This window comes from Balaenoptera borealis, assembly GCF_965194805.1.
Source record: "Balaenoptera borealis genome assembly, chromosome: 19".
Lineage (NCBI taxonomy): Eukaryota > Metazoa > Chordata > Mammalia > Artiodactyla > Balaenopteridae > Balaenoptera > Balaenoptera borealis.
The window spans coordinates 66,740,368-66,756,279 of NC_138878.1; the positions used below are offsets into that span (position 1 = coordinate 66,740,368).

A 15,912-nucleotide genomic window follows, 5' to 3' on the forward strand; every position below is an offset into this window, starting at 1 on the left:
GGCATATGGTAGCTCTATTTTGAGTTTTTTAAGGAACCTCCATACTGTTTTCCATAGCGGCTGCACCAATTGACATTCCCACCAACAGTGTAGGAGGGTTCCCTTTTCTCCACACCCTCTCCAGCACTTATTATTTATAAATTTTATAGAGTTATTATTTATAGATTTTTTGATGGTGGCCATTCTGGCCGGTGTGAGGTGGTACCTCATTGTAGTTTTGATTTGCATTTCTCTGATAATTAACAATGTTGAGGATCCTTTCATGTGCCTTTCGGCCATCTCTTTTGCCTCCCTTCCGTTTTAGCTCACAGAAGAAGATACAGAGAGAAGATGAGGATGAAAATACTGGTTCTGTGGGACAACATTCCTTGGCCTGATGACCATATATATCTCCACAGCACGGTGGAGCAGGAACACAAATTGCTGAGGAGTCTACTGCGTCCTAACGGGGCTGGAGCCCAGCCACTGCCGATCGTACTGGAGGGCCTGGCGGGCGTTGGGAAGACCACCCTGGCAATGAAGGTCATGCTACACTGGGCAGAGGGCATACTCTTTCAGCACCAGTTCTCCTATGTTTTCTACATCAGCTGCCATAAAGTGGGAGAGATTGTGAACACCACCTTTGCTGGCCTGCTTTCCCGGGACTGGCCTGACTCTCAGGTCCCCATCGAAGAGTTCAGGAGTCATCCCGAGAGGCTCCTGTTTGTCATTGATGGCTTTGAAGAAATGACTGTGTCTTCCAACTTGTACGAAAGCCCGCCCTGTACAGACTGGTACCAGCAGCTCCCACTGGCCAGAATCCTAGTCCACTTGTTGAAGAAGGAGTTGGTTCCCACAGCTACCTTACTGATAACGACCAGAGACTATGGTAATCGAGATCTTAAAAATTTGTTAGTGAATCCATGCTTTGTTGTCGTCTCAGGGTTCACAGAGGGAGACCGGGAGGAGTATTTCATCAAGTTCTTTGGTGACCTAGACAAAGCTAATAAAATCTTGAATCGGATAAGAAAAATGGAAACTCTATTTGATTCCTGCTCTGCCCCCCTGGTGTGCTGGACTGTGTGTTCCAGCCTGAAGTGGCAGACGGCAAGTAATCCTTCTTTCCGGCTGGCCACACAGACCACCACCAGCATCTATGCCTATTTTTTCTGCAGCTTGTTTGCCATGGCAGAGGTGAGCTTGTCAGATCAGAGCTTGCCAGAACAGTGGAGAGCCTTGTGCTGTCTGGCTGCAGAGGGGATGTGGTTCTCAAACTTCACATTTGCAAAAGAGGTCATGGAACAAGGGCATCTGGAAGCCTCTTTTATTGATTCTCTCTTGAGGTTGAATATTCTGCGAAAGGTCAGTGACTGTGAAGAGTGCATTTCTTTCACTCACCAAGGTTTCCAGGCATTTTTGGGGGCCATGTTTTATGTGCTCTGGGGAACAAGAGGATCCCTTGGTGGTCCCCCAAAGCATCAAGAGATGAGGGTGCTCCTGAATGACGCCTTTGCCAACACAAACTTCTATTGGCATCAGATGGCTCTTTTTTTCTTCGGTCTTTTAAATACAGACCTAGCAAGAGAGCTAGAAGATACGTTACACTGTGAAATGTCTCCCAGGGTAATGGACGAATTATTAGATTGGGCAGAAGGGTTGGAGAAGTATGATGCTGTCTCAGTCCACTTCGAATTCCTACAGTTTTTCCAGTGCTTGTGTGAGACTCAGGACGAAAATTTTATAAGGCAGATTTTGAATCACCTCCTTGAAGCTGATCTCGACATTCATGGGTATCAGCACCTCCAGGTTTCCTCCTTTTGCCTAAAGCACTGTCAAAACTTACGTAAGCTGAGGCTCTCTGTCAGCGGTCCCATCCTTGAGATGAAATTGACTTCTGCCTCGGAAACTCTGGAGTGAGTAATGCAAAAACCATCCCTTCCCTAAGTTTCTCTCATCTTCACAGGCTCTGCCCAAGTTCTTCCATGAAAAACTGGGGGGTCTATGGTTGTGTTATCAATGGTTATGATTGACCAAACATTCTAGATCAGCTCCAGTCTGTGAGAACATTTTCCTTTAGGTGTCATGGAGGGTTCACTGGGTACTCAACTCATCTACTTAGAGGTAGATTTTATATCTCAGGCACTGCGTGTTGAAGGTTTATGTGCCAGGCATTGTACTATAACATCTACTTGTGTCAAACTGGTGCCCATAACTTAGTGGAGGGGGATCTCTTATTGTTATTCAGAGATGAGAAAACTGCAGAATAAAAGCACAATTTTCTTAGTCAATGTGACTATTAAGTAGCCCAGCTCCCTTTCAGAGCTCCAGAACTTAAATAAAATGCTGTATGCCTCTCCTTTGAGCATACATTGGAGCCAGGGTGGGACCGATGGTGTCAACAAAATCTTAAAAGCTTGTTCTGATGAGTTTGTCCCTTTGTCCTCCTGGAAGAAGAACCTTAAAAATACTTGAGCTACTTTTGGTTCTTCTCCTACGACCTTATCCCATCACTGACACTTCTGGCTTCTGAGCTGGAAGATAAGGAAACCTGACTGTTCTGCTACTTATTTCAGGTCCCGGGAATGTTTTCTAAATTCTTATCTTGAGACAGGAGCTGCTGTTCATGTTCTCAAATCCTTTCCTGTTTAACCCTCAAATCTATAAGAAGCACCAGTCCAATTTGGATTGAACAAGTTAAGATTTTTTTTTTTAATTAATGATACTAATGTTATTATTTCTGCTTTTAATTTTATTTATTTATTTGTTTATTTATTTATGGCTGTGTTGGGTCTTCGTTTCTGTGCGAGGGCTTTCTCTAGTTGTGGCAAGCGGGGGCCACTCTTCATCGCGGTGCGCGGGCCTCTCACTATCGCGGCCTCTCTTGTTGCGGAGCACAGGCTCCAGACGCGCAGGCTCAGTAATTGTGGCTCACGGGTCCAGTCGCTCCGCGGCATGTGGGATCTTCCCAGACCAGGGCTCGAACCCGTGTCCCCTGCATTGGCAGGCAGATTCTCAACCACTGCGCCACCAGGGAAGCCCTCTGCTTTTAATAAGTTAAGATTTTGAGTAGACTAATTTCTTTGTGTTCACCCACATTGGAATATTAGTAAGACGCTTGGTTTGGGGGTCTGGGGTAATTAATGTCCAATACATATAGACTATCATTTGTCCTATACTGGAATCCCTAAAACTTAAATAGGGGACTTGATTTAGGTAGCATTCACTGTTGGGTCATGTGAGTAAGTGCCCTTACTATAAGTGATTTTCTAAGGATCATCCCATTTATTATGAGAATTAATGCCCAGACAACATCAGTCCTCACTTCATTCATGATCACCCTAAGACTTAAGGAAGTTTAAGACCTTCCCTAAAGTTCATAACAGATCTTCTGATGTTGGGTTATGTCTTACTTTTCTACAGCACAGCTTCTTACTGCTTTTTCTCCTCAGTGGTTTTAAACTCTGTATATCAGTATTAACTGGGGTGTTAAACACATGAAAGCACAGGCATGTATACACAACACACATACACACATACAAGTACACTTAAGGTTGGAAACAACTACTTTAACCAGTTACAATTCTGGACTTACGGAGTAGAACTTTATATCCTCCAGGTGCTTTCAGAATATATTCTTTGTTTTACTTCCCTCATATCATCTGAGATAAAAAAAATTTAATTTCTGACTGTATTGCTCTTTTATTCTTAACATTGAGAGCCTACTGCATCAGGGAAATTCTAAATAATTAGAATTCTAATAATTCTAAGATCTAAATATTTGCATGAATCTTCTTTAATCATCACAAAATCCTATGAGAGTAAATTTTACTAGGCACATTTTGGAGATAGAAAATTGGAGCACAGAGATTCAATACTAGGAGGCAGAGCTCTGAATCTGTTTTAAGTCTATTTAACTTTAAGTCTGAACTCTTAAGGAGTATACCTGTGGTCCGCCTCACTTATGTGGTTGCTTTCCTCCAAAAAGAATTGTTAAGGATTGTGGGAATAAAACATCTGGTGTTGTGCGAACTATGCTTTTTTGGTTACACATTTTCATATTCAGAGCTCCAGTGAGTCTCTTTTGTTAAGGTCTTTTCTTGCCTCCTGTAGATCATATTCTGGGTGTTGGTTGAGTTTCATTTACTCTCATCAGCCTTCTCTCTCTCCCTCACCAAGGACAGGGGTTGGCGATTTCAGGAAACATCAGTGGGAGGATATTTGCTCTGTGTTTTGCAATGGGAACATGAGAGAGCTGGACCTGAGTAACAGCAAGCTTAATACTTCATCTATGAAGGAACTCTGTTATAAGCTGAGAAATCCAAGGTGCAAACTCCAAAAACTGATGTAAGTGTGAGACTCTCACGGTTTGAAGAATACAATAGGAGGATAACCCACTTTTTTTTTTTTTTTTGATGACAGCCGTGAGTTATCTATTGGCCAGAAAGTAAGCTAGGTGTGCAGGAGAATAAAATAAAGAGACTTACATTCATGAAGCTGTTACTTAGGCAAAGTAGATTGAAATTTTTTAAAATGGCCATCTTCTGCGGCAGTAGGTGGCAAGTTGGTCAGAAGGGATTTGACCATTCTAGAGCACATTGTTTTAGAGCCATTAACAACTCAATTATTGTCATGAATATGGCTTTAGAATTCAATTAGTATATGACATTCCCTTGTAAATGGCATCCTGTATTTCTGCTTGGTTTATTTGAAGCTGAACCTTTAATAGTTTAGGTATCACAACAGCAACTCAGATAGGGGGTTCTGGCATCACCTCTACAGAAAGTTGTATAGTGTGATTTTCTGAGAGGAAATAACCAGAAAACATAGAAGATGGGATATTTAGTGTACCATTGTGAAACTAAAAGTGATGATTCAAAAAAAAATAAATAATTCATCTCATAATTTTAACTAAAAAAGGGCAATCTATCTTGCACTAGAGATACATGTAGACAAACTACTTTTTCCTTAAGACATTTAAGGTGGACTGCTTTTTGAGCCAAATATGAAGGAATAGAAAATTTCTAGGGCATGGTAGGGGCAAAGTGTTTGAAAAGAGCTAAAGGTATGTGGAGTCCATGAGACGTGCTCTGTGTCTTAAGGAAAGGTAAATCATTTGTGGTACAGCATTTATTCATTCGATACATATTTATTGAGCATCTGTTATCTGTTCTGAGGTTATAGCAGTGAACAGAACAGGTAATTCTTGCCTTCATGGAGCTTACATTGGGTTGGAGAAACAAACTTAAATAATCAGGATGGTATATGAGATGGTGACGTCTCCTAAAGCAGAAGGAAATCAGTTCAGCAACTCAGAAAGGGTGTGAAAGAGGGAAGCTTTGCACTTTTAGATAGGGGAGACCCCCTCTGCCTTCCCTATCTACCTGAAAGATATTTGAGTAAAGATCTATACATTGGATATGAAGCATAATTTGGGATTGAAACTTAGTGGTCCTATAGCATGCTACAAGTAGAAATGACAGATTCTCAAATCTCGCTCAAAGATAGGGAAGAATTAGCAGGTGGAGGTCGACCTTGAGGGAGAAGCCAGGGAAGAAATTAACTGATAAAGGACACTGCAAGTAGTACTTAGAATGGAATTTGAGATGGAATTTGGTCAGATGTTCTGGAGTCTAGGACAACTAACTCTATCCTACTCTCCCTCCACCTTTTTTAAGGTCATGCCTCAAGGTCTAAAAATCAGGTGCAGGCACTGATTCAACAAGTTAAGAGCAGAAGAGTTGACAATGATGTTTGTCCTCAGACTTCTGTGTTGAGTGAACCAGATCAAATACACGGGTGGCAGGCTTAAACAGCCTTCGACGTCCTTTTCCTTTCTTTCTTTCTTTCTTTTTTTTTTCTTCTATTTTCATTCTATAACTTAGTTCTCAAGATAAGGAGAAACAAGTTCAAGAAGAAAACGAGAGAGTTGTTCTCACCAGTCCTCTCTGGGTTGGTGTGGGATGGGTGGTCGCCTCCCTAGAAGAGTGTCGGCAGCCCCAGGACATCTTACATTAGATCTGGGGAGGAGTGGGGAGAGGATGGATTCCTGACTTCATACATCCAACTGAGCTTAGGGATCATGTTTGAGATTGCCTTTTCAACATTTTAGTACCACGACTCAAATAAATTTTTGGACTCCTCTTATGTTTTTTTTTAACATCTTTATTGGAGTATAATTGCTTTACAGTGGTGTGTTAGTTTCTGCTTTATAACAAAGTGAATCAGTTATACATATACATATGTTCCCATATCTCTTCCCTCTTGCATCTCCCTCCCTCCTACCCTCCCTATCCCACCCCTCTAGGTGGTCACAAAGCACTGAGCTGATCTCCCTGTGCTATGTGGCTGCTTCCCAATAGCTATCTATTTTATGTTTGGAAATAAATTTATTTATTTATTTTTGGCCACTTTGGGTCTTTGTTGCTGCACGTGGGCTTTCTCTAGTTGTGGCGAGCAGGGGCTACTCTTTGTTGCGGTGCGCGGGCTTCTCATTGCGATGGCTTCTCTTGTTGCAGAGCACGGGCTCTGGAGCACAGGCTCAGTAGTTGTGGCCCATGGGCTTAGTTGCTCCGTGGCATGTGGGATCTTCCTGGACCAGAGCTCAAACCCGTGTCCCCTGCATTGGCAGGTGGATTCTTAACCACTGCACCACCAGGGAAGTCCCTCCTCTTATGTCTTGTACATCATCCTTGAGGTTGTGTACATGTGTGTTAGAAAGGAAAGATGAGGAAGCAGGCTTCTCTCCCAAAACTTTCTCACTGCCTCTCTTCCTCAGGTGCAAATCGATGTCTCCTGTGAAGATTCTGAAGGAGCTTGTCATCGTGCTTCATGGTAACCACAAGCTGACCCACCTGGATCTGAGCTCTAACAACCTAGGAATTACTGTGTCCAAGATGATTTTTAGAACTTTGAGGCACTCAGCCTGCAACCTCAAGTATCTGTGGTAAGTCTTTGCTCTTCCAGATCTGTCCCCAAGATCACGCATAGGTTTGATGATTCATTGGGAGGACAGGAGTCAACACTGCAGAAAAAGAATACAGAGAAAGACTAGCAAAGAGGGGAAAAAACGCATGGGTGTAGAGAAGTTGTTCTCAAATTTTAACGTATATCAGAATCACTCAAGGGGGCATGTTAAAACACAGATTCCTGGAATCCACCCCCAGGATCCAGCAGGTCTATTGAGGGGCCTGATAATTAGCATTTCTAATAGACTCTGAGGTGATGCCGGACTGTGGACCACACTTTGAGTAGCACTGACTTGAAAGGGCATAGCCGTCTTGTCTTTGAAAGGATGAGAAACAGGGAGAAATCAGCTCTTGTTCATGGAGCAAGGGGGTCTCTAAACAAAGACCACTCTTCTCAGGAGTAACTGCCTATCCTGGGGCCTCTTCGATAGGTTGGAATCGTGTGGCCTCACCCCTAGGGTTTGTCATCAGTTCTTCATGGAACTCAGCAAGAACTCAAGTCTGAAATTCCTCAGCCTGGGGGACAATGATCTCTGTAATGCTGAGCTGAAAAGACTGCAGGGGCCCATTGGGGTGTCCAAGTGCCCCCTGAAGGAGCTGTCGTAAGTCCTCCTGCTTTTTCAGAAATACTTTCTTTGCACGTTTGAGTGGCAGCGTGGGGTTGGCAGTGGGACTGGGTTTCGGGAGCCTTGGGGGTCCCCCTGTTGATCCCCCATCCCACTGGCACAGTTCTTGTCATCTTCATTCTTCTTACCATTCTCCTTAGGGCTCCGTCTCAGCCAGCTTTGCCTTCACCTTGATCTTGGGCATCTCGACCATCAGCTTCTTTTGTATAACCTGCTTAGGCTTCTGCCAGCCTCCTCTAAACACAGTGGTTTTCAGCGAGGGCCAGTTTTGTCCCCACTGGGAACATTAGGCAGTGTCTGGACACAGGCTTGTTTTCCAGCTTTGGGAAGGGGAGGACGCTCCTGGCATCTAGTGGGTAATCTAGTGCTCCTGGCATTGATCAGGTATGATCAATATCCTACGGTGTACCGGAGGGCCCCCTATAATCAAGAATGATCTGCCCTAAAGGTCGGTAGGAATGAGAATGAGAAATCTTACCTTTACCCACATTATTCTCCTCCATGAAGATTATGTTCCTTATCTAATTTAACCTTTCCATGATTTTGAGTCCCAGATGTATGGCCCAAGGGACTGAGAGTTTGAGAAGGAGATAGGAAACCGGACATAGCTGTGGCTCACCTTGCATCTTCACCTCCCACAGCCTGGAGAAATGCAACCTGTTGGCGGCCCACTGTGAGGACCTGGCCTTGCTTCTCATCAGCACCCAGGGAATGACTCGACTGTGCCTGGGAATTAATCAGCTCCAGGATGATGGTGTGAAGCTGCTGTGTGCTTCCCTGACTCACCCCGAGTGTGTCTTAGAGAGACTGGTGTAAGTTCCTCCTCCTTCGGTGTCTGGAAATGACCCTCCGTGGGGTTAGGCATTGAAGAAGACAGTGGCTCCTTCATTCGGGATCCAGTTATGTCATTGAAAACTAACATTCACGGAACAGTTATCAATGTGCTAGTCATTGCTCTAAACATAGATTCTGAGTAGCACCCCCAAATTTGTTGAATCAGCCTCTGGAGATTGTGACAAGAAATTCAGTTTTAACAGGGACCTCAGGAAATTTTTTAAAAATATTTATTTATTTATTTGGCTGTGCCGGGTCTTAGTTGCGGCATGTGGGATCTTCACTGCGGCATGCTGGATCTTTAGTTGTGGCATGTGGGATCTTTTTTTTTTCCTTTAATTAATTTTTATTGGGGTATAGTTGCTTTACAACGTTGTGTTAGCTTCTACTGCACAGCAAAATGAATCAGCCATACATATACATATATCCCCTCCACTTAGGACACTACAGTGCATTAAGTAGAGTTCCCTGTGCTATACAGTATGTTCCCATCAGTTGTCTATTTTATACATAGTATCAATAGCGTATAGGTGCCAATCCCAATCTCCCAATTCCTCCCACCCCACCCCTTTCCCGCTTCATATCCATACATTTGTTTTTTACATCTGTCTCTCTCTTTCTGCTTGGCAATTAAGGTCATCTATACCATTTTTCTAGATTCTACATATATGCGTTAATATACAATATTTGTTTTTCTCTTTCTGACTTACTTCACTCTGTATGACACTCTCTAGGTCCAAAAAAATTCTTTCTAAAATTTTAGAAAGAACTATGTTATGCATTCATTTAAAGCCGTCCATTATATAACCTTAATTTTCTGTCACTTAAGCTTAGCATTGCTTGCTTAAACCGTTTCTTGTTTATTTTGTCAATCCTTTTTCTAGTCTTCTCCCTACCTTAAGCTATTTCAAGTGTTTATCTTACTAGACTCATTGAAGGGAACAACTCTTAGATATTGTAATTCTCTTGGTTTCGGTTTTATTTTTATTTCTGCTTTTTTATTGCTTTATTCATCCTACTTTCTTTACAGATTCCTTTAATTCTGATATTCTTCTTGCTTTGTGAGTTGAATGTTTCATTATTCTTCCTCCATATTCCTTCACGTTTTTTGTTTTCACAGCTTTGTATGAATAATATGCAGGATAAAGCATTCCAAACACCAACACCTCGGCTCTGGAGAGGATTCAGGACACCATCTTCCCTGGGGCTTGGACGCCACCTTGGGGGCGGGGGGTGCCAAGCATGGCGGATCAGGCTGCCAAGAGCAGGCCGCGCGCCTGCCGGCTCCTCGCGCTCCCCGGGGCCGTGCTGGCGCCCTCGGGAGGTGGGCCCCGTGTCTCATGTGGGATCTTTTAATTGATCTTTAGTTGCGGCATGCGGGATCTTTTAGTTGCAGCATGCGGGATCTTTCAGTTGCAGCATGCGGGATCTTTTAGTTGCGGCATGCAGGATCTTTTAGTTACGGCATGCGGGATCTTTCAGTTGCAGCATGCGGGATCTTTTAGTTGTGGCATGCGGGATCTAGTTCCCTGACCAGGGATGGAACCCAGGCCCCCTGCATTGGAAGCACTGAGTCCCAGCCACTGGACCACCAGGGAAGTCCCAGGACCCCAGGAAATGATGATGCTTTAGTCAGCTGATCTCTGAGCTCCTATCTCCAGATACAGAGCTGGCGCCAAGGTTGGGGGTGGTTAAGATAGACAAGCTTTTTGCCTGTGTGGAGGATGCAGTTTTAGGAGTGAGATACAAACAACAGCAGTAGTTCAGATATGAAAAAAAAAGTGGAATGAATAGACAAGAAATAGTGGTGGGATTGGTTTCTCCTCAGGTATTCTCCCACCAGCCTACCTGAGGAGGTGACACTTGAAGCAGAGACTTGAAGAAAGTCGGGGAGGAAGCCACAAGCAGAGAGAAGGGATAGGAGGGCAAAGGCTCTGAGGTTCAAATGAGCTTGGAGGTGTTGTACAAGGAAACTAGTATGGCCGGAGTCCTGTGAGAGGGGATAACGGGAGAAGATGAAGCTGGAGAGGCAGCAAGATGCCTGAATACGCCCAGGCAGGGTAGGATTTTGTGTTTTGTTTGGAGGTTTGACTGACAGTGAGGTACTCTGAAAGATCACCCAGGCTGTTCTTGAAGGATGGACTATAATAAGGGACAAAAGTTTGAGAAGAAGCAAGTGCCTGTACCCCAGGCAAGAGGATAAGAGAGAGCTGGCTTGGATGAGGTGTAGGACTTCAGGGTATATTTGACGATAGATCCATGGGAACTTCCTGATGGGTTAGGGGTGGTTTAGGAGGGAAAGGAAGCAAGAACACCTCCAGGTGATGGGCTTGGGCTACTGGGTGAAGACTGGCTTGGGTGTGAGGAGTTTGGATTGGGACATAGGAGAGTGGAATGCCTGTGAATTAACCATGCAGAGATGTTACCAGAGCAGGTGTATATAGGACTGTAGGACTCAAGGGGATCGATGGGTAGGGATGAGAGTCCACATGCAGTGGTGGATGCCAAGCTGATTACAGAGATATTTTCTTCTCTAGCTACACTCTGCTTCTTGGGGGCAGGTGTGGAATAGATGGAGAGTTGAGTTTTCCTGGGGTTGGATATCATTCGGGTGAGTATAAAAGACTGGAAAAGGCCAAGGTCCTTAGGTACATCCAAGGTGGTGATTACAGTGAAAGGCCATGGAGTCTGAACAAAGAAACCAATGATTAGTACTCGCCTAGCCCTAAGCCTCAAAGAACCAGAATGTTAATAGGCCATTAATACATATATAACAAGAACTAATATTATACATGTTCAGTTATGCTAATAATATATTATAAAATAATAATTATACTTACACCATATACTTTAATATATTACATTTACTATGATGTATATTCATAATAATAATTTATGCCATATACTTTATGTTATTGTTTTTGGCCATGCCCTGTGGCTTGCGGGATCTTAGTTTCCTGACCAGGGATCAATCCCAGGCCACAGCAGTGAAAGCACCAAGTCCTAACCACTGGACCACCAGGGAGTTCCTCCATATACTTTCATATAGTACATTTACTATGATATATATTAATATTAATAATATACAATAAGATGATACATAATATAGCCTATTATATATTATATAACTATTATATGTAATATATATTTATGTAATAAATATGTTATATAATAACATGTATTACATATACCTGTTATATAATACCTGTAGATCTATTATATAATTACATAATATAATACCTAATATATAAATAGATGTTAGATAACTGTTATAATAAACCTGTGATCTGATATATAACATCTCTATTACATATCTCCTATAACCTGTACTGCACCCTTGCCAAGTGCTGCCCCGTGCTTCTATAATAGACCGTAGTCCCACTTCAGAACGGAGAAGATGAAGGCTGAAGGGAATAACACAGCTCACCTAACAGCACCTGGTAACGGCTGAGTGGCCTTTGAACCCACATCTGACTGGCTGCAGCACCTGGGGTTCATCCTCAGCTGCCTCAAAGCTATTTAAAATATTTTCCCTTCATTTAACATTTTTACTTAAAAATTTAAAAAAATTCTTACATTAAACTTTATCTTGTTGACACGTAGGAAGCTGCACATACTTAATGTATACAGTTCGGTGAGTTTGGGGATAAATACACACTGTGAAACCATCACTACCATCAAGGCCATGAACATATCCATCACCTCCCGAAGTTTCTTCCCACTTCCTTTATTATTACGTTTTTTGGTGTGTGGTAACATTTAACATAGGCTCTTACACAGTTTTAAGTATACGATGTAGTTTTGTCAGCTGTAGGCATGGTCTAGGCGGTATAGTAGATCTTCAGGAATTAGTTTATCTCCCGTAACTGAAACTTTGTATCCTTTGACCGTCATTCCTTTATTTTTTTTAACCCAATCATGACTGACTAGCACATTCTTGGTGTGCGCATTGCACAAAAATGGACCGAGAAAGGATAAGTATGCACAGATACTCGGCACGTCCTGGACTCGGGTCTAGGGAGACCCCGTGGGTGACCTGGAAGGAGGGGAATCACTTTGGGCTGCTCTCCTGAGCGTCTGTGTCTGCGGTTCTGACCCCACAGGCTCTGGTCCTGCCAGCTTGGTGCACCCAGTTGTAGATATTTGTCAGACGCTCTCCTCCAGAATAAGAGCTTGACACACCTGAATCTGCAGAAGAATAACCTGGGAGATGAGGGAGTGAAGTTTCTGTGTGAGGCCCTGAGTCGTCCAGATTGTAACCTGCAGAACCTGAAGTAAGTTTCATCCACTTCCCTCTGGGTTAGTGGCTGAGAGGAGAGTCATGTGACTTGACCTGAGGTCCAGATGGGGTTTGCGTCCTGGGCGTGGTAGCCAGTCCATAGAGGGGCTGGTTTTGCTGGAGGTGGGGGCGTGTGGGTAGGTATTGGTGCTGGAGGGGAAAAGATGGCATGGCTGTTAAGGACCAACCACAGTGGTCTTGGGGGTCACCAAGACCACCCCACGGGTTTGATGATTCACTGGGAGGACTCAAAGAACTCAGCATACAGTCGTGTTCGTGGCTGTGATTTATTATTTATTCTGTGAAGGGAAATAGCAAAATCAGCAGAGAGAAAAAGTTGCATGGGTTGAGGTCCAGAGGAAACCAGGTATAAGCTCCCAGGAATTCTCTCCCAGCGGAATCACCCAAGACACACTGCATTCTCCCGGCAAAGAGTTGTGGCAACACACGTGCAAGGCCGTCCACCAGGGACGCCCATGACAGACTCGACGCTCAAGACTTTGATTGGGCGCTGCTCGTGTGGACACCTTCTGCCCAGCACATATCGAGAGTCTAGGCTTCCACGGGGAAAGCAGGGGTTCAGCATAAACCACGCTGTTTGCACAGCTTAGGCACAGTGAGTCACTCTGAGCAGAGAATCGGGGGAACTCTCCTGAAATCCAAGTCCCCAGATGGCAGCCAAGGGCCAAGCTAGCCTTGCCAGCAGGGCTTTCTGTGGACAAGGGCCAGGGATGCGAGGCTAGCTCTTTTCTATACAATGTGCTATTCCGTGTCTGATACAGAAGTCAGAAGTCTCCGTAGTTTGCCAGTCATAATGGAAGTGATTTTGTATATTTGTCACTTTTTTAATCCTTCCATAGGCCTTTGTGCATATATACATTTTTATAAACTCAGCATTTATTAACATGAAAATGTCCACCCCGAACAACATATCTGAGACTATTCCACATCCATACATAACAAGGTTAACCTTTTTATGACTACATAGTAATCTGTTGAATGAGTATTGTATTTATATAATAAGTACTCTGGTTGTTTCCAATCTTTTGGAATAGTTATAAAAGTTATGCAGTGTATCTGTGTACCTGTATCATTTTGGACATATGTAAATATACTTGTAGAATAAGTTCCTAGAAATAGAATAGCTGGATCAAAGGGTATCTGCAATCAAAAATTTTTATTATTTTTTTGTTGGGCCATTCTTAAAATTTTTTATTGGAGTACAGTTAATTTACAATGTTGTGTTAGTTTCAGGTGTACAGCAAAGTGAATCAGTTATACATATATTCACTCTTTTTTGATTCTTTTCCCATATCGGTCATTACAGAGTATTGAGTAGAGTTCCCTGTGCTGTACAGGAGGTTCTTATTAGTTATCTGTGTTATATATAGTAGTGTATATATGTCAATCCCAATCTCCCAATTTATCCCTCCCCTCCTTTCCCCCCCGGTAAACATAAGTTTGTTTTCCACATCTGTGACTCTATTTCAGTTTTGTAAATAAGTTCATCTGTACCATTTTTTAGGATTCCACCTATAGGCAATATCATATATTTGTCTTTCTCCGTCTGACTTACTTCCCTCAGCATGACAGTCAAAATTCACACACGTTGCCACATTGTCCTTCCCTATATAACACTGCCACCAGCCAAGAGCACCTTTTATCCACACCTTCACATATAGTGTTGCCAAACCTCCTTGATCTTTGTCAATTTGAGAGGTAGAAAAATGATGGCTCAACCTATTTTTATTCTTCCATGGAAATACTGAAACTTAGGCAAAAGTAGACAGAGTAGTATTTAATCTACTCCATTACCCAACTTCAACAAGTATTGATTCACAGCCAATCTCCTTTCATCTAAACCCCCAAGCTTATTTTGGGTCCAGGCCCAAGGGTCATGTACTTTCCTTGGTAAACTCAAAGTCCTTGTATATTTGCATCCTGTGAATAAGAATGGACTTGAGCAGCTTTCAAATGTTGAAAACCATTTGTGTAAACTTCCAAATGAAAAACCTTTTGATAAAACTTGACTATTTTTTTTCCTATTGGGTTTTTGGGTTTCTTTTCCTACTGGCTTGTAGGCATTCTTCGGTAGGGAAATGGAGCCCTTTTGGGTATAATTTACATAGGTTGTTTATCTTGCTGGCAGTTCCCTTAGGCTTGGCTCTTGAGAGTTTTAACCATGTGGATATTTTTCATGAAGCCAAACTTTTCCTTTTATGTCTTAAGGATTTTTGCCTTATGTACACCTCCTACTTAAGGTGGCACTCTTTAATTATTTCATGTCTCTCTCCTCCCCTTCTGTGTATCTTAGTTTCTCTCTGTGTCTCTGTTCTCTTTCATCTCTGTGTCTCTCCCTTTCAACTTGCCCCTCCTTTAATTCTCTCTTTCTCTCTCCAAGTGTTTACCTGGATTACTCATCTTGAACTTATTTGGTATAATAATTCATTCTCAGGAATTTAGATCTGCCCTTAAGTGAGAGTCCTGCTGTCTTTTTCAGCTCAGCTGTTGAGCTCAAAGGCTGAAAAACGTGTTCTCTGTTAGCAAAAGAGTCTGGGTGCTCTGGTGATCAGTGTCACAGAGAGAAGCCCTTCACATAGACAAGCCTGTCGATGGCCTGGGGAGGGAGGGAGAGGCCTCCATGGCTGTTCCTTCTACTTTCTTCCTTTCACAGGTAAATAGATCACCCAGGGGTTCAGACCTCCCAACTAGCACCCTCCCCTTTCTAGGGCTCGGGAGAAGAAGTCTGGTTTTGGCATCTTTCTTCCTTAGAAGAAAGTGAGGTGGGCTGAAATATACGGAGACCAAGGATTCAAGGATTACTTTTCCCTCTTCTGTGTGTTTTTTTATTTTGCAGCTTGTCAGATTGTTCTTTCACAGTGGAGGGCTGTCGGGAGCTTACTGACGCCCTCAAGTACAATCATAATGTGAAAATTCTGGATGTTGGGAAAAATGATGTTCAGGATGATGGGGTGAGAGAGCTGTGCAGGATTCTGAAATGTCCAAGTTGTGCACTGGAGACGCTTGGGTGAGTTGATACTTCTCTTTTTTTTTTGGTTACTTTTTATTCTGGTAATATATTGAATTTACAGAAAAGGTGCTAAAGTGGTACAAAGAATTACCATTAACCTTATAACTAGAGTCAGCGATAGTTTACATTCTGCCTGAAAGATTTATTCTATAATCTCTCATCTCTCTCATCTATCTGTATCTATCTCTGTCTCTCTAT

General features: G+C 42.9%; 1 protein-coding gene across 1 annotated transcript in view; it reads left to right on the top strand.

Annotated features, from left to right (window-relative positions):
- NLRP13 (NLR family pyrin domain containing 13) overlaps positions 1 to 15,912 on the top strand; it is a 42,052-nt gene that overhangs the window by 16,147 nt on the left and 9,993 nt on the right. Inside the window, exons 2-8 of the mRNA XM_082370204.1 lie at positions 254 to 1,892; positions 4,000 to 4,324; positions 7,323 to 7,546; positions 8,179 to 8,384; positions 10,066 to 10,084; positions 12,508 to 12,679; positions 15,479 to 15,711. Coding sequence (XP_082226330.1) covers positions 254 to 1,892; positions 4,000 to 4,324; positions 7,323 to 7,546; positions 8,179 to 8,384; positions 10,066 to 10,084; positions 12,508 to 12,679; positions 15,479 to 15,711 — 2,818 coding nt within the window. The remainder of the gene's footprint in view (positions 1 to 253; positions 1,893 to 3,999; positions 4,325 to 7,322; positions 7,547 to 8,178; positions 8,385 to 10,065; positions 10,085 to 12,507; positions 12,680 to 15,478; positions 15,712 to 15,912) is intronic.